Source organism: Odocoileus virginianus, chromosome 24, assembly GCF_023699985.2.
Source record: "Odocoileus virginianus isolate 20LAN1187 ecotype Illinois chromosome 24, Ovbor_1.2, whole genome shotgun sequence".
NCBI lineage: Eukaryota > Metazoa > Chordata > Mammalia > Artiodactyla > Cervidae > Odocoileus > Odocoileus virginianus.
In genome coordinates this window covers 40,349,492-40,371,335 of record NC_069697.1, presented here as the reverse complement: position 1 = coordinate 40,371,335, position 21,844 = coordinate 40,349,492, and the positions used below count along the sequence as shown (strand labels likewise).

General features: G+C 38.4%; 1 protein-coding gene across 4 annotated transcripts in view; it reads left to right on the top strand.

The window, feature by feature from the left end:
• The window catches only part of FRS2 (fibroblast growth factor receptor substrate 2), a 101,725-nt gene extending 81,142 nt beyond the window's left edge, over positions 1-20,583 (top strand). For 3 of the 4 annotated variants that reach the window (XM_070454614.1, XM_020902578.2, XM_070454615.1), the window contains exons 4-9: positions 3,767-3,860; positions 10,669-10,760; positions 12,348-12,534; positions 13,537-13,695; positions 14,040-14,203; positions 15,453-20,583. In XM_070454614.1, the coding sequence (XP_070310715.1) occupies positions 10,695-10,760; positions 12,348-12,534; positions 13,537-13,695; positions 14,040-14,203; positions 15,453-16,403 (1,527 nt within the window). In that variant the 5' untranslated portion in view covers positions 3,767-3,860; positions 10,669-10,694 and the 3' untranslated portion in view covers positions 16,404-20,583. The remainder of the gene's footprint in view (positions 1-3,766; positions 3,861-10,668; positions 10,761-12,347; positions 12,535-13,536; positions 13,696-14,039; positions 14,204-15,452) is intronic. The other variant, XM_070454616.1, reaches the window with a different exon arrangement.
• Positions 20,584-21,844: the final 1,261 nt, after the last annotated feature.

Genomic DNA, 21,844 nt, shown 5'->3' with positions numbered 1-21,844 from the left:
AATATCCACATGCAAAAGAATGAACTTGTGAGAAAATAGTTGCAAATCATATATTTGATACGGGATTAATATCCTGAATATATAGAGAACTTATACTAAAAGTCAACAAAAAGACAGCCTTATTAAAAAGTATTCAAAGGACTTGAGTAGACATTTCTCTAAAGAAGATACACTGTGGAGAACAGTATGGAAGTTTCTCAGAAAATTAAAAATAGAACTGCTGTATGATCCAGCAGTACCACTTCTGGGTTTGTATCCAAAATAATTGAAAGCAGGGTCTTGAAGAGAGATTTGTGCATCCATGTTCATAGCACCATTATTCACAATAGCCAGATGGTAGATAAATGTCCATCAATGGATGGATTAGCAAGTTTTTATTCAGTGGAATATTACTCAGTCTTGGAAAGAAATTCTGGGCAGAAGATCTAAACAGACATTTTCCCAAAGAAGACATACAGCTGACCAAGAGGCATGTGAAAAGATATTCAGTATTGCTCATTATTAAAGAAATGCAAATCAGAACTACAGTGAGATATCACTTCACACAAGCCAGAATGGCTGTCATCAGAAAATCCACAAACAATGAATGCTAGAGGTTGTGGAGAGAAGGGAACCCTCCTACAGTGTTGGTAGGAATGTAAATTGGTGCAGCTACTATGGAGAACAGTATGGATGTTCCTTAAAAAACTAAAAATAGAACTACCATGTGACCTAGCAGTCCCACTACTAGACACATACCATGAGAAAATAATTTAAAAAGACACATGCATCCCAATGTTCATAGCAGCACTATTAACAATAGCCAGGACATAGAAGCAACCCAAATGTCCATTGACACAGCAATGGATGAAGATGTGGTATATATACACAATGGAGCATTCAGTTCAGTTCAGTCTCAGTCCTGTCCGACTCTTTGCGACCCCGTGAACCGCAGCACACCAGGCCTCCCTGTCCATCACCATCTCCCAGAGTCCACCCAAACCCATGTCCATCAAATCGGTGATGCCATCCAACCATCTCATCCTCTGTCATCCCCTTCTCCCCCTGCCCTCAATCTTTCCCAGCATCAGGGTCTTTTCAAATGAGTCAGCTCTTCGCATCAGGTGGCCAAAGTATTGGAGTTTCAGCTTCAACATCAGTCCTTCCAGTGAACACCCAGGACTGATCTCCTTTAGGATGGACTGGTTGGATCTCCTTGCAGTCCAAGGGACTCTCAAGAGTCTTCTCCAACCCCACAGTTCAAAAGCATCAATTCTTCGGTGCTCAGCTTTCTTTATAGACCAACTCTCACATCCATACATGACCACTGGAAAAACCATAGCCTTGAGTAGACGGACGTTTGTTGGCAAAGTAGTGTCTCTGCTTTTTAATATGCTGTCTAGGTTGGTCATAACTTTCCTTCCAAGGAGTAAGCATCTTTTAATTTTATGGCTGCAGTCACCATCCGCAGTGATTTTGGAGCCCAGAAAAATAAAGTCAGCCACTGTTTCCACTCTTTCCCCATCTATTTGCCATGAAGTGATGGGACCGGATGCCATGATCTTAGTTTTCTGAATGGAGTATTACTCAGCCATTAAAAAGAATGAAATGATGCCACTGGCAGCAACATGGGTGGACCTCGAGATTGTTGTCCTGGGTGAAGTAAGACAGAGAAAGCGAAATACTGTATGACATCCCTGATGTGTGTGATCCAAAAAGAAATGATATAAATGAATTTAGTTACAAAAGAGAAACAGACTCACAGACTTAGAGAATGAACTTATGGTTGCTGGGAGGAAGGGATAGCTAAGGAGTTTGGGATGGACTTGCACACCCTGCTGTATTTAAAATGGGTAAGCAATAAGGACATACTGTCTAGCACAAAGTACTCTGCTCAGTGGTATGTGGCAGCCTGGATGGGAGGGGAGTTTGGGGGAGCAAGAATGCTTGTATATGTATAGCTGAGTCCTTTTTCAGTTTACCAGAAACTATTACACCATTGTTAATCGGCTATACCTCAATGCAAAATAAGTTTTTTTTTTTTTTAAAAAAAAGGAAAGGAACTCTGACACATATTACAGCATGGATGAACCATGAAGACAGTATGCTAAATGAGATGAGGCAGGCACAAAAAGATAATACTGTACAATCTCATGTCATGTCAATGCAGAGTTTGAGCAAACTCTGGAGATAGTGAAGGACAGATAAAGCCCGGCACGCTGCACTCCATGGGCTCACAAAGAGTCGGACATGACTGAGCGACTGAACTGAACCGTACAGTCTTACTTATATGAGGTGTTTAGTCAAACTCATAAAAACAGAAGGTAGAATGGTGGTTGCTAGTGTTTGGGTGGAGGCGAAATGAGTTGTTTTTTAATAGTGTAGAGTTTCAGAGTTCTTGAGATTGGTTGTACAGTATTGAATATATTTCTCACTACTATTTTGTTATGTGTATTTTCCCACAATTTTAAAAATTAGAAGTAAAAGAAAAAAGATCTAAAGGTGAGAATATAAATTTCCCAGAGTTTCTCACAGAGGATTTTTAATATTATCAAGAGCTTTATAGATTTGCACACTGGTTCTTTTGTATGTTTAACTTCATTTTAGAACTTAGGACTTTTCCTTGATATTGGGATACATCTTTTAATCATGTTTACTATGAATAAACTCTTTTCAGGATAGGGGTTGTGGGATGCTTATGAGTGGATCGAGTAAAAAGAAGAGAGATTTTTCTTTTTCTTAGTTAATTGGCTAAAATCTCTTAAAAGAGAGAGCTGGACAAACATCACATAAGAGGAACGATTTATGGTAGAATTAGCTGCACAGTTTTATAAGCTAGAGGTAAAGCATGATGTATGTTAAGCTTCTGGAGGGGGAGAAAACTGCCAAGGAAAAGGCAGTTGGTTGCTGCCCACCCTAATGTAGGGTGTAGCAGCAGCTCACAAGTGGTGAGCACACTCGTAGCTGAACCACTCATTTTATGTATAGGTTAGAAGTCCAGCATGAAAAATTTTGTTTGTGTGTGGGTTCATGGTTTTGAAAATATTCGTTTTGGGTATCAGTCATATTTGTTAATGTATAGATTAAAATGACGCTTTGTAAAACCCCTAACATAATGCCTGATATAGTACAGCTATTCAGTAAATGCTCGTGCTCATGTTTGAATTTGATTTTTTTTCATGTGTTGTAAAAAGTGAATAAATTAACCAGAAAATTTTCAAAAGTATATTGTAATCTCTTGAAACTCTAGATTGTAATTTATTGCTATAATTTATGTCATTATCCTGAGGCTCTATGGCATGCTTGTTGATACTGTTTTCTGATGACTGACTCTTCTCATTTTATTCTGGGGGCCCTTGTGGATTAGGAAGATACAGAGCGTGGATTCTAGAGTCAGCTCTGGGAGGAGGAGTGACAGTGAGATTTTGGAGAAGTGACTGGAGATGGAGAGTTAGCCTGCCATTGGCTAAAATGGGCTTTTAGAGCTCCTGCATTTTTACTTTTCGTTCGAAAAGGCTGTGTTAATTGGTACCATGTAGACATTTAGGGATGGGGGAGCCTGGTGGGCTGCCATCCATGGGGTCACACAGAGTCGGACGTGACTGAAGTGACTTGGCAGCAGCAGACATTTTATATTAATTTTTAAAATACTACATTTTAATAAAAAATTTAGACTTTTTAGTTTGTTTAAATAGATTAACTGAACTAACAGTGCTGCCAGAAGTCTCATAAGAAAAACTGTCTTTAAAGAAATAACAAATTCTTGACCTTTTCTTGTTAATTCTAGGTTAAGTCAGCAAACAAAGAAAACATGGGTTTTGAAGGATGATTAACGTCCTGATGCTGCAGCAGAGGCTGAGGATATTGATGGCCAGATCTAGGTGAGTGGAGGTTCACTGTTTAAAAATCATCAAGTCCACAAGCTGTATTTCTTTAAACTGGAGATTTTAATAACGACATTTTGAATGCAGTTATTTTGCCTCCTGATACTACTTCGGGCTTCTCAGGTAGCTCAGACGGTAAAGAACCAGCCTGCAGTGCCGGAGACCTGGGTTCAGTCCCTGGGTCAATTAGATCCTCAGGAGAAAAGGAAGGCAATTCACTCCAGTTCTTCCCTGGAGAATCCTATGGGCAGAGGAGCCTGGTGGGCTACAGTCCATGGGCTCGCAAAGAGTCAGACACAACTGAGTGATTAAAAAACTACCTTGTTACCTCCCAGACCTCAAAATAAGGACAACTGACTTTAAGAAGACAGTGTTTACTGATTTAAATGTCTGGCACAGTTGTTGCAATGTTGGTCTTCCCAAGCAGAGGCTACCTTTAGAGGGAGTATAGTACATCTCTTTGTATTTCTGCGGAGTTATAAACTTGAATGAGTTTATGAGATCATGTGGTTTCTCATCAAGTGTTTACAGTATTCATGCATATTAGTAGGTCTAGGAACTCAGATTGTCTCCAAGTATTAATCTGATTGTCATAGATGTAGAATATCTAGTGTCTTGTTTTTACCCCTGCCTGGGAGTTTGTGCTTCAGGAGGAGGAGTCAGAGACGTGGGTGAAAACTGCATTTAAAAGTCTCCTTCTGTGTTGGAAGATTGAGCAGGACGGCCTGTCCAGCTGTTTGCCACTCTCACTCATACTAAGCCGATTTTTAACCATGCTAAGGCCTCCTGTTCCCTTTTGCCTCCCTCTGTTTTCTCCTGTTTATCAGCCCTCTTCTTTCTGTGCTGCTTTCCTGAGCAGACCTGTTGGCCCATCACTTCAAATCCCTGTATTGCCAATATCCTTTCATTTCTTTGTCCTCTTGCACTCTGACCCGGGTCAGTTGAACTGTCTACCCTCTGGACTGCTGAGCACAGCTAGAAAAATAATATAATCTTACTCTCCGGCTTCTGCTCAGTCTCAGCATAGCCTGCTTAATAATCCTGCTGCTTTTCTTGTGTGGCTCCTCAGGGAAAAATCCTACCATTCTCCTCAAGTCCCTCATTCTGCAAACTTGCCTTCTGTTTTACAGAAGAAATGAAAGATGATGGATGTTATCTGTTTCAGCTTCTCTGATATGTTCCACTCATCTTTCTTTTCTGCTCTCTCTCCTCAGAGGGCTTCCTTGATGATTTAGTTGGTAAAGAGTCCGCCTGCAATGTGGGAGACCTGGGTTCACTCCCTGAGTTGGGAAGATTCCCTGGAGGAGGGAACTGCTACCCACTCCAGTATTCTGGCTTGGAGAATTCCATGGACTGCACAGTCTATGGGGTCACTAAGAGTTGGACTTGACTGAGTGACTTTCACATCTACTTGGAGCACAAGGCATTCCTTCTCCTCTGGGCACGCTTTTGAGCCTGGGTCCCAGAACTCAGCTCTAGTCTCGTCTCCCTGCTTGTCTTGATCCGTCCTCTGACTGTCTCTTTCCTTTGGTTTTTCCTATATTCTTTAAACTTTACTGACACTGCAGATGGTGACTGCAGCCATGAAATTAAAGGATGCTTGCTCCTTGCAAGGAAAGTTATGACCAACCTAGACAGCATATTAAAAAGCAGAGACATTACTTTGCCAACAAACGTCCGTCTACTCAAGGCTATGGTTTTTCCAGTGGTCATGTATGGATGTGAGAGTTGGTCTATAAAGAAAGCTGAGCACCGAAGAATTGATGCTTTTGAACTGTGGGGTTGGAGAAGACTCTTGAGAGTCCCTTGGACTGCAAGGAGATCCAACCAGTCCATCCTAAAGGAGATCAGTCCTGGGTGTTCACTGGAAGGACTGATGTTGAAGCTGAAACTCCAATACTTTGGCCACCTGATGCGAAGAGCTGACTCATTTGAAAAGACCCTGATGCTGGGAAAGATTGAGGGCAGGGGGAGAAGGGGATGACAGAGGATGAGATGGTTGGATGGCGTCACCGATTTGATGGACATGGGTTTGGGTGGACTCTGGGAGATGGTGATGGACAGGGAGGCCTGGCATGCTGCAGTTCATGGGGTCGCAAGGAGTCGGACATGACTGAGCAACTGAACTGAACTGAACTGACATACTGATTACAAATCTGCATAAACCTGTCATCTTAAAACAATAAATAACTCAAGAAATGTATTTTCGTTTGAAACCATGTCCAAGCATACCCTGTCACTTGAGGCTTTCCTTTCTCACTGTGTTCTTAAAAGAGCCTTTTCTATTCTCTGGAGGACTACTCCTCATCTTCCATTTGCTCACTGCATAATGGTTTCTACCTTTACCTAATACTCCATCATGGAGAGGACCCGCCTTCTTGACACTTTCTTTTCTTAGTTTGTACCATTCTGATTGTTTTTCTTCTCCTTCACTTGTTTTTCTCTAGTGTTTACACATTTGTGTTCCCCAGAATTTCAGCTTCAGCAGACTGCTCTTTATCCTGTTCTTGAGCAGGATCTTCTGTTTTATAGTTTCAAATACCATGTGTCCCAATATTTTACTTCTTCCCTCAAGCCCATTCTGATGTACTTAACTCTATTACATGTCTCCATTCGGTTGTTCTCTGGGAATCGAAGTTTAACATGTCTAAAACTGAACTAACCACCATCACTTCCTCTTGAAGACCTGAAAAGATTTTTCCTATTTCAAGTAATGGAACCAGCACCCTTCATCTGCACTGAAAATTGCCTCTTACTTCCTGTTTACCTAGCTAGACACTCAATGCTGCTGACTTGATTTCCTCAATATTTTAAAAATTCATAATTTTCATCTTTCCTACTGTTGCTGCTGCAGTTTTAAGTCTTTGGCATATTTCAGTTTTCAATAGTTTCTAACTGGCTTTCCCTTCCTCTGGTCCTAGCTAGACACTCAATACTGCTGACTTAATTTCCTAAATATTTTTAAAATTCATAATTTTCATCTTTCCTACTGTTGCTGCTCCAGTTTTAAGTCTTTGGCATATTTCAGTTTTCAATAGTTTCTAACTGGCTTTCCCTTCCTCTGAGCTAAATTCCCACTTAAAATTTTACCTTGCAGACGGAGGTATCTAAAATGAAGTCATGACCACCTCACTTTCTGCTTAAAATACTTCAGTGGCTTTCCATCTTGTGTAGGATGAAATTTGTTCTGTTTGCAATGGAATACAAGGATTTCGTGTCACATGTTAGGCTTTTCATTATTTTTGCACTGAACTGAAACACTCAATATGGATAGAGTCCCCAGGTAGATTGTACCACCATTCATACATCCCTGACAGAATCAGAGGTGCTGCCCGAACAGGTAGCCTATGAAGATGTCAAGTAGAAGAATGGTTTTTCTACTCCTTTTGAGAAATAGTTGAAAACTATTCATTTGAGACTTTTGTATTCAAGTAAAAGCCACACTGTAGTAATCATTTAGCTCTTTGTATTCTTGAGGAGTTAGTGGCGAGTATGGATAAGCAATTTCAAGAAGACTTTTGTTTTTTTGTTTCTGTCATCTCTCTGCTTTAAAATTTTTTGAAAAATATTCTTTTGGCCTCCTCATAATTTATTAAACACTTACTAAATTTTTTTTTTTTTTTTTTTTGCTGTGCTGTCTGGCACGCGGGATCTTTGTTCTCTAACTAAGGATCGAACCCGTGCCCCTGCAGTGAAAGTATGACTGCCAGGAAGTCCCGAACACTTAATGATTTGGTTTTTAAAAATTAAACTTTTATGAAATAACTGTCTGCTGTGTCAGACAGTATGCTTAGTGCCCTAGAAAATTCAGAAGACAAGGTTCCTGCCCTCATGGAGACCACAGTGCAGTGGCCGGTGAGACAGCTGAACATGACAGTAGAATATGATAAGTGCCATGATGGGAGTCATGTCCATCTGACTGTGGGGGCATTGGAGGCAGGTGAGCTTCAAGTTAGTTAGTTGGCATCCCAGACCCCTCGGTGGTTGTTCAGGATGTATAGTTTGGCTCCTGCTTGTATTTCAGCCTACCCCGCACTCTCGTTGTTCTGGATCCCTCACGTTCTCCTGAGGATAGCACCAGCTTTCATGACCTTTATCTTTGCATCTACTTTTTTATCTAGTGCCTATTTCTGTGTTTTGCCTAGCACACTGTTTCTGCTCACCTTTTAAAGTACCAGCTCAAATGCTGCTGCTTCCCTTCCTAATGCAGAAAGTTAGTTGCTTCTTTCTGTGTCCATGGAACTCTTCTTATGATCTAAGACAAGGTTTATCATAATGCATTATCTGTTGACAGCTCTGTCTGTCCCTTTAGACTCATGACTCTTGAGCGGTACACGATTGACTGTTATGTTTACACCGTTATACTTAGCTGGCATGTTAGTTACAAGATACCAAATATGAGTCTTTTTTTTTTCCTGTATGTAACAAGATTTTTTATTTATTATGTCATCACACATTTTCTCTATATAAATTTACACTTTTAATTGAAGTATAGTTGATTTACAGTGTTGTGTTAGTTTGTGGTGTACAGCAAAGTGACTCAGTTTATATATATGTAAATATATATGTATTATTTATTTATATGTGTATTCTTTTTCAGGTTCTCTTCCTTATTATAGGTTATTACAAGATAATGAATATAGTTCTGTTCTATATAGTAGGACCTTGTTGTTGATTTACCTATTTTATATATAGTAATTTGTATCTGCTAATTCCAGACCTCTAATTTCTCCCTCCCTCCACCCCCTTTGCCCTTTGGTCACCATAAGTGTCTTTTCTATGCACGTGAGCCTGTTTCTGTTTTGTGAGTCAGTTCATTTGTGTCACGTTTTAGTTTCCACATGTAAGTGCTCTGTCACGTGTTACTTGTCTTTCTCTGTCTGACTTCACTTAGTGAGTGAGTAATTTTTGGGTCCATCTATGTTGCTGCGGATGGCCAGATTTCATTCTTTTTATGGCTAAGTAGTATTCCATTGTACAGTGCGGGAGACCTGGGTTTGATCCCTGGGCTGGGAACATTCCCTGGAGAAGGGAACAGCTACCCACTCAAGTATTCTGGCCTGGAGAATTCCATGGACTGTGTAGTCCTTGGGGTCGCAAAGAGGGACTTTCACTTTAAGGTGTATGTACAACATCTTGATCCATTCATCATTAAATGGACGTTAAGCATGCTTCCATGTCTTGGCTATTGTAAATAGTGCTGTTACATTATTGGGGTGCATGTATCTTTTCAACTTGGAGTTTTCTGTAGATATTTTTGCCCAGGAGTAGGATTGCTGGATCATATGGCAATTCTATTTTTCATTTTTTTTTTTTTAAAGAACTTCCATACTGTTTTTCATAGTGGCTGCCCTAGCTTACATTCCCACCAACAGTGTAGTAGGATTCCCTTTTCTCTACACCTTCTTTATTTTTTTAGACTTTATAATGATGGCCATTCTGACCAGTGTGAGGACACCACGAAATACAAATCTTAACTTTACTATTTTATTTATCACTTCTTTTGGTTTATACACTAGTATACTTTTTTTAAATGTTTAATCCTTATACCTGCCAACATTCTTTATCTTACTTTAGTGCAGTTCATTTAGCTTACAAGAGACTTAGAGTGTCTACTGTGTGCTAGTTACTATGTAAGGCACATGGAAAGTAGGAATGAATAAATTCCATCCTTCCTGGAAAGGAGTTCAAAGTGGAGGGAAGAAAATAGATAAGTAAACAGTCGATCACAATTTCTGCTAAGTAAACAGTGTGGAAGAGGCTGTGATACTGGGAAGCTCCGGGTGCTTTGGGGATACACAAGGCATAGAACTTGCCCAGCTGATTGGAGTCAGGAAAGGCAGTCTTCTGAGTTGAATCTTGAGGAAGGAGCAGCGTGGAAGTGTGAGGACACAAGAGGCTCTCGGGAAACTGTTTGGTGGGACTGGGGGGGCTTGAAGCAGAGAGGAGTGAGAGGTTAGACTGGACTTGTAGACAAGGACCAGAATGTAAAGGACTTTTTGAGCTTTTGCATTTATTTTTCCTGAAGGTAGTAAAGATCTGCTGAAGAATTCTAGACAAGCTTTAATCAGATTTGTATTTTTAATGTTTAGTAACTTCTTATGCTTCTTTCCCTTCCTCTTTTTTCAAATACTTTCACATCCATTCTGATTCTTTCCCTTGTTTGTAAGTGAAGTTTCCCTTGTTCACTTGGAGTGTTCTTGAACACTTAATGTTACTATAACCACTTATCTCTTACCCTCTGTCAGAAAGGATTAGATAGACACACAGAGTTTTGCCAATATTCTCTGTGTTACTGTTTGAATTTTGAGTTGTTTTTCTCTCTTAATGAACTATTCCAGATTTGTTTTTGTGTCTTACTAACCAGTTTTGTCTGGAGGGATCCATAACAGTGCATAGTATGAATCAAAATACTTGCCAAGCCAGAAGTCTATCATCCTTTTGGAAATTTATTAATGAAGATAGACATTCAATCCTAGTAAGCCATAAAGGGTTAATTCCATGAATGACTTAAGTATAATAGTGTTATGTATGAAACCTTAAATCGGTTTCTGTTTTAAAATAGGCAGACTTTTGCAAACTAAATTTGAGGCTTCTGTGAAGTCTGCCTCACAAAATTATTCTTGTTGATGCTGAGTAAAATTCTCCAGCTAGTTGTATGAAGTCTAGCTCTAGCCATTTACCTTCCTGGGCTTAGTTTTCCTCATTAAAATAATACAGGGCTAATGTTAGGTGATTTCTAGAGTCTTTTTCTGTTTTGTGATTTGTATATCTAATAATTTTTTGCAAATTATCTTTCATGTAGTGCTCACATGGTCTTCTGAAGAAGCCATGGGTAGCTGTTGTAGCTGTCCAGATAAAGACACTGTCCCAGATAACCATCGGAACAAGTTTAAGGTCAGTAAAAACTGGATGAGTTGTAGCTCTTACTGCCTACCTGGATGCTTTTCTTTTACTTCACTTAACACATTTCTTATTTCCTCACTGGTATCTTCAGACTCTTTTTATTTTCCTTTTTGTTCATTCTGCCTTTTCTTGTTTAAACCAACAAGGACAACATTTTTTACTGACAGTGTGAAATCCTTTTTTCCTTTGGTCTTCCATATCCAATTAGAACCACACAGTTCTGATAATATTTTTTCCCCCCAACTTGAAGGACTTTTACATTTATTACCTTCCTATATCTCAGTCATAGATATGAGTAGCTAAATATTATATCTCCGTCAGGAAAACACAGCACTACTGACTGTTACACCCTCCGGAGAACTCAGTCTTTGGTCACAGTGATGAGAGACCCTGGATTTGGTCCCATCAGCCTTCTTTGAAATGACCTGATAATATTGTCTTTAAATCGCCATCTTATAGGTGCCTCTTCAGTCCCGTCACTAGTTCCCAGTAATTGTTTAATGCCTGGATAATTCTGTAACTGAACTCTACCTCCAGTCACCTCTGTGATCCATCCTGCAGTTGACATCAGATTTATCTTCCTCTTCCATTATTCTAAAACTTCAGTGGTGTCCTGTTACTTAGACACGAAGTGCTCCATTCCCTACTCACCCACAGCCATTAACGCCTCTCATATTCTGACCGCAGTCTGCTGTAAGTCAGCCTCTGGATCACACAAACCTTGGTGTAAATCAAGCCCTCTTGCTTCATAGCTTTGTGACCTTTGACAAGTTAGATTGTCACCAAGTCTTTGTTCATTTGTATGCGATGGAGACAGTAGTATTACCTGCAGTTTAGGATTGGTAGTAAATGACAAATACAAGTAAAGCACTTTGCCCAACCTGGGCGTATAGTACATTCCCCCCGAGTGTTACCTGTTTTTAAGGTCTCTGGCCATTTTCTGAAACTCAGCAGTGCAAGGCCTTCCCTGACAAGGACTCGGTGCCAGTCCTGTCTTGGGCTCTCTGAAATGTACCCTCTTTGTCTCTGCTGTGGCACTGTATCTTCAGGGTGTGCCCCCCAAGTCCTGACCCACCAACTCACCAACTCACCCTCTTTATTTCCTTCTTGCCTGGGAAATTCCATGGACAGAGGAGCCTAGTGGGCTATTAATCCTGTCCATGGGGCTGCAAAGAGTAAGACACAACTTAGTGACTGAGCATGTACTTATTTATACCCAAAACCCCGCTAAAGTCCCTTCTCTTCATGTGTGAAGGCGTCTCCAACAGCCCTTGGCTACAGTTCCTGCATTTTGCAGCGGCTGTTGTACTCAGGTTAGGTTAGTTAAGCATTTACAGTTCTGTGATGTTGACTTTGTCTTTGTGTATCCTGCCTCCTCAGTGGGAATGTGAGTTCTCTGGGGATATGAACCAGGTATTGCCCTGCTACGTAATCCATGCCATACAAAAACATTGGTTGTTGAATGGAATAACAATAACTGAACCAATCAGCAATAGTACATTTTCCTGAAATTAGTGAAATATGTTCACGACTGCCAAGAGGGAGCATTAAGTTAGCACTAATTAAACTTTTTTTTAGGTCATTAATGTGGATGATGATGGAAATGAGTTAGGTTCTGGCATAATGGAACTTACAGACACAGAACTGATTTTATACACTCGCAAACGTGACTCGGTAAAATGGCACTACCTCTGCCTCCGACGCTATGGTTATGATTCAAATCTCTTTTCTTTTGAAAGTGGTCGAAGGTGTCAAACTGGACAAGGTAGGTAGAGCCTTTGTTTTTTTCTCCAAACATCATCATATTTGAATATCATTCTGTAATTCAATTATTTTATATATGTTTAAATTACTGTTTTACTTTTATCCTGAATGAAAAAAATCCTCAAATAAGCGGATTATTTAAAAAGGAGATATAGTACACTATGTATTCACTTATCTACATTTATTAAGCAGGTTTTCTATGTCTAGAATTTTGGCTCATATTAACTTTAAGATTTGAAGTAAGTAAATGATTTAGTCCCAGGAAATTGCCTCTGTCTTTACTGTTATAGGGCTTCCCTGGGGGCTCAGACAGTAAAAGAATCTGCCTGCAATGCGGGAGACCTGAGTTCGATCCCTGGGTTGGGAAGATCCCCTGGAGGAGGGCATGGCAGCCCACTCCCGTATTCTTGCCTGGAAAATTACATGGACGGAGGAGCTTGACAGGCTACAGTCCATGGGGTTGCAAAAGAGTGACTTTCACTTTACTGTTACAACTTGGGAGAAAGAACTTAAACTTTGGAGTTAAGCAGAACATAGTTTTATTTTTTTGCCATCTACTTCTTGAAAGTCCTTGGACAAGTTGGGGAACCTCTTGCATCAAATTCCTTCTGTATCAGAGTGGAATGGTAATCCAATAATTAAACAAGGTAATGACTGTAAACCACAGAGCAAGCACCTATCAAATAGTAGATTCCTGTGGTAATGATAGGTTAGACTCCCCCTGCTGTTAGAAAGCAGACTAGAGAAAGTGTGCAAACCTTGTTTTTGCCTTCCTTATTTTGAGCCATCACCCATGGACAAATGAAAATTATTCTGTGAACTTTCTTTTGGGTTTGTGTTTTGAAACAGGAAATATAATTAATTTATCAGACACTTATTTGAAAGGCCTTTCTTGCTATTGGTGCACAGAATGCTTCCTTTATAATTTTGTTCTTTGACAAGTGCTCCTTTGTCTTTCTTAGATGTTGTGACCATGTTTTTTTCTTCTGGTTTATATTTGTAGGAATCTTTGCCTTTAAGTGTGCTCGTGCAGAAGAATTATTTAATATGTTACAAGAGATTATGCAGAATAATAGTATAAACGTAGTGGAGGAACCCGTGGTTGAAAGGAATAACCATCAGACAGAATTGGACGTCCCTAGGACACCTCGAACACCTACAAGTGAGTGTCTGTTTCCCCTCTTCTATTATAAACTATAGACTATGGATTTTAATCTATACCATGTTAGAAATTACCATTGGCTAACATAAATGTAGTAGTTATGCGTTTTGAAAAACTGTTAGCTATAATTATAAACGTTTTAAATATGAAAACACAGTGTTTGATATTATTTTAAATGTTAGTGGAAAGTTAAAAGTGGAGGGAGCTGCTGTTGTGCTCTCGTTTCTTGTGTGTCTTACCAGAAACACCTCCTTAAACCTCTCAGTGCTGATTGTATCCTCATTCATCTTTTTCTCTGTGCCCTACCCCTATATTCTTTCTTAAACCAATAAACGCAAACTCAGCTCCAGGGTTTGCTGCTCAGAACTTACCCAATGGATATCCCCGATATCCATCGTTTGGAGATGCTTCATCCCACCCTTCCAGCAGACATCCTTCTGTGGGAAGTGCCCGCCTGCCCTCAGTAGGTGAAGAATCTACACATCCTTTGCTGGTGGCTGAGGAACAAGTAAGCATGTGCTGCTGTCTCACGGTATTGTATGGGGTTAGAGTATTACCGTGCCAACACTTAAATGTTTTAGTCAATTTGAATTTTAGTTGTCACTTTTGTACGTGACCTTTGTAGTGAAATTTCAGAGGATAGAGCATATATTTGATGACATATACCCAAATATGTATAGGTATTGAGGGAAACTTATCATTCCAGTTAAATTTGTGGGTCCACAGGAGAGGTGCATCTATAGATGAAGACGGGCAAAACTAATGGTCAGTTCTCTTACAATAACCTCAAAGGAAAGCTTTTTATATTACAGTTTTTGTAAATAGTGGACTACTAGCAGTAAGAAAGATTTTGTTGTCAGTGTTTTTAACAGAGCAATTTAATATTCCCAACTAGTCTATTTTCATTTTAGGAATGATGTATCTGGTTGAACATTGTATTAATTAGTTGTACTTATCTTTTGTCAACAGTATGACTGTTTATCATTAAGGAATTTTCACTTTTTTTTTTTTTTCTTTTTCCATTTATTTTTATTAGTTGGAGGCTAATTACTTTACATCATTACAGTAGTTTTTGTCATACATTGAAATGAATTAGCCATGGATTGGAATTTTCACTTTTAAAATCCATTTCTTTGTATTTTTTACTTGTTAAATGAGTTTTTACTATAATTAAGTATCCCTCTTTTTGAGTTTTATTTTTTGAGTTTTTCAGATTTTATGTAAAGACTTCTAAACATTTTTATATTGTCTCCCCCAAATACCATGAGCTTTTCTAAGTAGTGATAATTTCCTACTAGGTGGAACCTATTTTATATCTATATATCTTACAGAACTCTTATTAAATCTAATAAGGTTTATCTCTTTATATAGTCAGATGATCTATAAATAATGATACATTTCTCTCTTCCTTTTTAATACTTGTTATTTCCTACTTCTAAATCAGGTTTTAATGCACTGATGAGAATTTCTAGAACACCAAAGGAATAATCCTTGTTTGTTCCTGACTTTTTATAGAATGCTTATCATGTTTCACCATCACATCTATTTTGAAGTAGTTATTCTTTTATCAAGCTAGGAAGACATTTCTACATTTCTCCCACCTCCTCCCAACCTTTTTATTAGTAAAAAACAGGTACAAAAGCCCTGAAAAATATACTTAGAAAGTTAATAAAAATTAATTGATAGAGTCAGGCAGATTTTTTGTTCTTTTTTTCTTTTCTTTTAAAAAAGCTACTCACTTTCCTGTTTTATTTTAGGTACATACCTATGTCAACACTACAGGTGTGCAAGAAGAACGGAAAAACCGCACAAGTGTGCATGTCCCATTGGAGGCGAGAGTTTCTAATGCTGAAAGCAACACACCAAAAGAAGAGTCAAGTAATATTGAGGACAGGGACCCTCAGATACTTCTTGAACCTGAAGGAGTTAAATTTGTCTTAGGACCAACACCAGTTCAAAAGCAATTAATGGAAAAAGAGAAACTGGAACAACTTGGAAGAGACCAGATCAGTGGAAGTGGTGCAAATAACACAGAATGGGACACTGGGTATGACAGCGATGAGCGGAGAGATGTGCCCTCTGCTAACAAACTGGTGTATGAGAACCTAAATGGCCTCTCTCTCCCCAGCGCCTCTGGGTTCAGGAGAGGTCGTCTGCCGTCCACCAGTACCTCAGATACCCAGAATATCAACAACTCAGCTCAGAGAAGAACTGCATTGTTAAACTACGAAAATCTACCATCTTTGCCTCCTGTTTGGGAAGCCCGCAAGCTAAGTAGGGATGAAGATGACAACTTAGGACCAAAGACCCCATCTCTGAATGGCTACCATAATAATCTAGATCCAATGCATAACTATGTAAATACAGAGAATGTAACAGTGCCGGCAAGTGCTCACAAAATAGAGTACTCAAGGCGTCGGGACTGTACGCCAACAGTCTTTAACTTTGACATCAGACGCCCAAGTTTAGAACACAGGCAGCTCAATTACATACAGGTTGACTTGGAAGGTGGCAGTGACTCTGACAACCCTCAGACTCCAAAAACGCCGACCACTCCCCTTCCACAGACCCCCACCAGGCGCGCAGAGCTGTACGCTGTGATAGACATCGAGAGGACTGCTGCTATGTCCAGTCTGCAGAAAGCACTGCCACGAGATGATGGCACAGCTAGGAAAACCAGACACAATAGTACTGATCTGCCCATGTGAGCCCTGGAAAGCATTTACATTATTTGCACCTTTGTGAAGTTTTTTTAAAAAAAAAAATGAAGATGCAAGTGCTTCATTTTTATTTCTAAACACTAACTCCTTTTATAGACTGATAGAAAAATTTTTTTCTGAATATTTCATGTGCTTCTTTAAAGGGAATTAATGTAGAGCAGGTACTCATAAAAGAACACTAATTTCATTATATACTACTCATTACTGTCCAGCAGCATTCCCATTTTCACAGTGCCTATTTAAAATGAGAGTTGAAGTGAGTGACAGGCTGGTCGATTTTTATCAAGATTCTGAATTCATGTATATCATTCATGTGTAAGTCATGGTTGGCATTTAAAACAGAGCCTCTTGATAACGTGCATTGCTAACAGATAACCTGTAGCTTTGAAAGTACTATTTGTAGATTCACTATTCATGGTATGTGGCCTCCAGCATGTAACGTGAGGAATCCTTTATTTCATTAATTGTAGGCTTTTTGACTTGAGCCAAAACATATGTAATGGAAATAGAAGTACCACACCTCCTATGTACCAGTCAGTTCCTTTGCCTTCAGCATTTCTAGAAAGTTCTACGTTTGTGAACGTGGTGTCCCATTGGTGTGTTGAAAGGCAGGAAAGAGATGAGATTTTCTGTTTCATCATCTCGTGATGTCATTTGAAGGGCCTGCCCAAGTATCTTAATCAGAATTATAAATAGGCTCAAGAATCAGTCTCAGGTCACTTTATCCAAAAACATTTGAAAAATCTGAACCATGATCTCTTGAAAGTTTCTCTCCTACAGATTATTTACAGTAACATTGTTCTCTGGAGGCATTTGTGCCATTAGATTACCATTTACCTTCAGTTTTTCCTTTGGTGTTTGGGATGTCTAACTTTGTTGCTTCATGTCTTTTTCAATTTAAAATGTTTGAGTTTGTATATAGTTTTGAAATTGGTATGTGTTCATTTGTTGTTTAGTTTGCATTTTTGTCCAGTTGTGGTTTTGAAGGTTCATTTGGAACTTAACTGTTATTCTATAACAGGGTTGCCCTTGTCCAGTATTTATTTATATGCTGTTTACTTTTCATGTTGATAAAAGCATTCTCTCAATTTTAAATTTCACTTGTGTCCATAGGTGATCTCTTAAGCAGCTGAGAAGAGAGAGAAAAAAAAAGGAAGTACTTTTAACATGCAAAGTTCCATAAAGGTACTGTGTTTTCTCTGTGGGCACTCTCCCAGCACTTTAGCAGTGGTCCCCTCGGTCACGTGGCTGCGGTCACACTTTGCCCACTGTGCTGCTCCTCAGCTCTGCTGTCCTCTCACTCAGCTGATTTTGATCATCCCTTGATTTTAATAGAGTGTTAAAATTATTGTCAGCATAGCAGGTACAGTGGAAGTCTTACAGCAATGAGATTGTGTCATAATTTAGGATTGAAAATGAAGTTTATATAAACTGATTATAGAGTTCATCTGTCTAGCTCTTGGAAAGTCAAGAATTTTCCAGTTTCCCAAATCCTAGAGAAACAAGAGAAGGTAGAGTGGAAAGAAGGTTGGATAACCTTGCAAAATATGTTACCATTTCCTCTAAATATGAGGAAGTTTCTGAGATTATGATCTGGATTTATCAGATGTAACTAAGGTTAATTTAGCATGAAAAAGTTTCAGTCATATAGCAGCCAACCTGTCCCATAAATGCCCTAATTATAGGACAGTGAGTGGATTAGCAAAATAATAGGGTGGGACCATTATAAAGAAAATAAATGATTAAAGGTGTCTTTATCACTTTCAGTGCCATTGGTTTATATGCATAGCAGAATTTTTTTTCTGTGAGTTTGGTGCTCACTAAAGTGGTCACTGTTCTCTGAAGAGAGTGCAGTGGTGTACTAGGTGTGCAGCTTCCATTTCTGTACCGGTCCACTTACGCTTTCCTCTGAGTAGACTGCTAATTGTGCCAAATTTACGTGATGATCTTTGTAACGCGGAAGAAGAGCTACGACGGAACCAGTGCATGTGGTTTTCTCGGAAACGAGCAGTCAAGACAGAACGTTAACCTCCAAACGAAAGGGCTGACCTCTTTACTTATTTTGGAGGTTGGGTACTTTTTTTTTCTTTCTTTCTCTCAGCCTTTTCATTTTTCCTTCCAGATGCTGATTAATTTTTATATTTTTTAAGCAACTATAATATAACCATTGCAGTTTATGCTTTAAATACTGTGTGCTTTAAAATTGAAAACGGGACCAATTTGTCTGTTAAGAATTTCATTTTTAGGTACTGCGAGTATTAGGGAAGATGTATACAACTGGTATTAATTTCTAGATATCTCTGGAAATCCCGTGTCCCTATTTAATAAAAAGTAATGTAGAACACTACTTGTCCTTTGCTGTAGTCTAGTAATGGGCATTAAGCTCTGTCCTGGAAGAATGTACCAATTACTTGGTACATTTTAGAATGAGATATTTTATTGGGATATAATTGTGGCCATATGTTTCAGATTTTCTGAGACAGACCTAGTTTTAGATACTCTGTTCTGTTGATAGATCATGTGATCCTACTTTCCGGCTTTGGAAATATAATCATTGGTCATGTGTTTTCTCCCTAATGAATCCTCTTTTATCTGTATGGATCATAGTAGCTTTTATCCCAGACCACGGTTGGAAACTGATATGGGTATAACATGTGTTTTTTTCTCAGTGTATTTTATTTCCCAGGTTCATCTTCCTTTAAAAATGAAAATATGGTGCCTTCCCTCCTCCAGGAAGATTGGCAAATAGTTCCTTTTATTTACTGCTGCTGTGGAGTGATGAGACATGCACTTTACTTTTGAAGACTCAGCAAAAAGCTTTTCACTTCTCAGTATATCCAGAATAGATCACATTTGGGACTTAAGAAAATTTGCCAAGCAATCTTTGTTTTTATAGATATTAATGTTGACCCCACAGTTCAATAAGTTAAGCTAGTGTTTATCACACCCCCCTCCCCAAAAATCTGTGGCACAACATAAAAAAATGTACCTCAATAATGTTCTATTAAAAATGGGACAGGGGCCTTATGTTTTCATAATTTCCCAATAATGTGCCACCATATTTTTGCCTCAAGGTAAAGGTTTTAGCAGGCTAAAAAATACATCCCATTTCCCCTTGTGCTGTTCCTAACCCATAATGTCCAAGTGTTTGTGCAATGTGTAGTGTGTGTGTGTATAAATATATATGTATATTCACATATACATATATATATGTATATCTCCTTGAAACAGACATACCATCAGAGACAACGTTCGAAAGTAACTAATGTATTGGCATCTTTTTCTTCTCTCTGATATGTGAGGTATATGGTACTAAATTACCTTTTCCCTGATGTTTGCCAAATTTGAATAAAGGCATTGGTACGAAATCATAGAATGTATAGAAAATGTTTTTGGCTTGAAAAACTAACAAATATTTTATGACATACCATAATATACTCTGCCCAAACCAGCACCCTGTCTTTGCTCTTCTTTACATCCCTCTTCCCCATCCCTACTTCCTCATTTTTCTGGTATAAAAATTCTCTTGTAGCATCATTGCAATTGCAGTTCTATGACGATTGGATAATACAAGCACGGAAACAGACTGGTATTAATAGTACAGTAGTCACCAGTGTGCCGCATTTGCATTAGTAAATGCAAAATACACATTTTATAAAGGACAAATTTTGTGTTATGTTTTTATTTTCATTACATTGTATAATATTGTAAGATTATTGTATGTCCTAATTTGCATTATAAATGTTTTTTTCCTACGTAAAGGCATAAATATAGCAACTTTGTATAAAGGTAGCTTATTAGATTTTTGATTTTGTATTTTATAAAAAAATTGTCTAACAGTGGGACTACCATTGCCAAATTGTACATGAAATATGAATTTTACCCCTTATGGTTAATTTCATTTATAAACATTCCATATTTCTCTAATAAGACATAAGTGATACTGTACTATGCATAAATGGTATTTTAATGCTGTTTCATATCAGCATTTTAAATTTTGGTTTGCATTTTTAATATTGGCAAAATCCACTGTTGATTAAACCTTGTTGTATATGTAACAACATCTTTTGCCCTTTTGCCCTCCCCACCCTTGTTCTCTATTTCTCCCTGTCAGTGCCAACTTCATACATTTTGTAGCATGGCAATAAAATATGACTTTCACACTGAGGCCAAGTGTGGCTTTTTGAGGATATGGAGGTGGGAGGACTGCCCTTAGTTGTGCTTTGCATATGACTTTCTGCCACGTAAACCATGTTTCCAGGCATGAGGAAATTCTCTCGTATATGATGTGAACATGCTGTTAAAGGCAAGTGTGAATGTTGCTTTTAAGCTTAATTTTTGTCCTTAACTAATTTTTTATCTTTGGAAAAGTCAGAGTTCTGGAATTACAATCAAACCTTTATTAACTGGAGTACTTAAAGAATGAGCTAATAACTGAATTTATTTCAACAAGGGCTAAGCAACACATTTTTAAAATCCTTATTTATTGTAGAGTATTAGTATACTGTCCTAAAAATTATATGTAAAATATGGTTTCATCTTAGGTGATTTAGGATCTTGCAATGCCTTACTGTTGTCATTCTGGCATAAATTCCCATGACGAGGTACTCAAGATGATACTGGAAGCTGAGCTTGACTATACAACTAACATTAAGCATTCATGCAAAAGTGCTTTGTTTAATAAAATCTGATCAGAGTTCTTATGGTTACTTTCCCCTTATTGCCGAAAGTAGATTGCAATAAAACCCCAATAAAAGTTTGGTTGGATACCTGTTTAAAGTTTCACTGTATTTATACTTCACACGTTTCTTGAGACTTTATGATAAGAGGTTTTTTATTTCTTAGTCTCATATCACCACCTCCATTTTCAAAGTGAACATATAATGGGTCAAGGATTATGTTTCAAAGTGAAATGAAATTTTAAGTATTTGCCAGACTCTCAAGAACTTTTATAATCTTGGTCATTCAAACTAGTAGTTCTTAGGCTGGGATTCCAAACCTGTGGTCACCTAGTGGCACTGCAAAGCCTATCTGGGTACAACTCAAGATGCAGATCATTTAAATAGTAAAGGGAACAGACAGACAAGTCCACAGATGATCAGGTGCCTACTATGTACAGACACTGTGGAACACATAGGTCGGTTTAAGATGTGTCAGAGACCACATCTTAGGTATCTTGGGTATTCTCAGAAATTAAAAACTTTTTTGGATTATATCTGAATTTTTCATTTGAGTTCCTTTGAAGATAATAACTATTCACATGTTCTTGTTTAATGAATAAGCACAAACTAGGCCCTATGTTAGTAATGAAGTAATTCTTGTTCTCAAAAGAATCTATAGTTTAGAACAGCCCTTCTAACTGGGGGCAGTGCCCTTCCTTTCCCCAGAGAAATAAACCCTAAGATATTAATTATATATAAAAGATTACA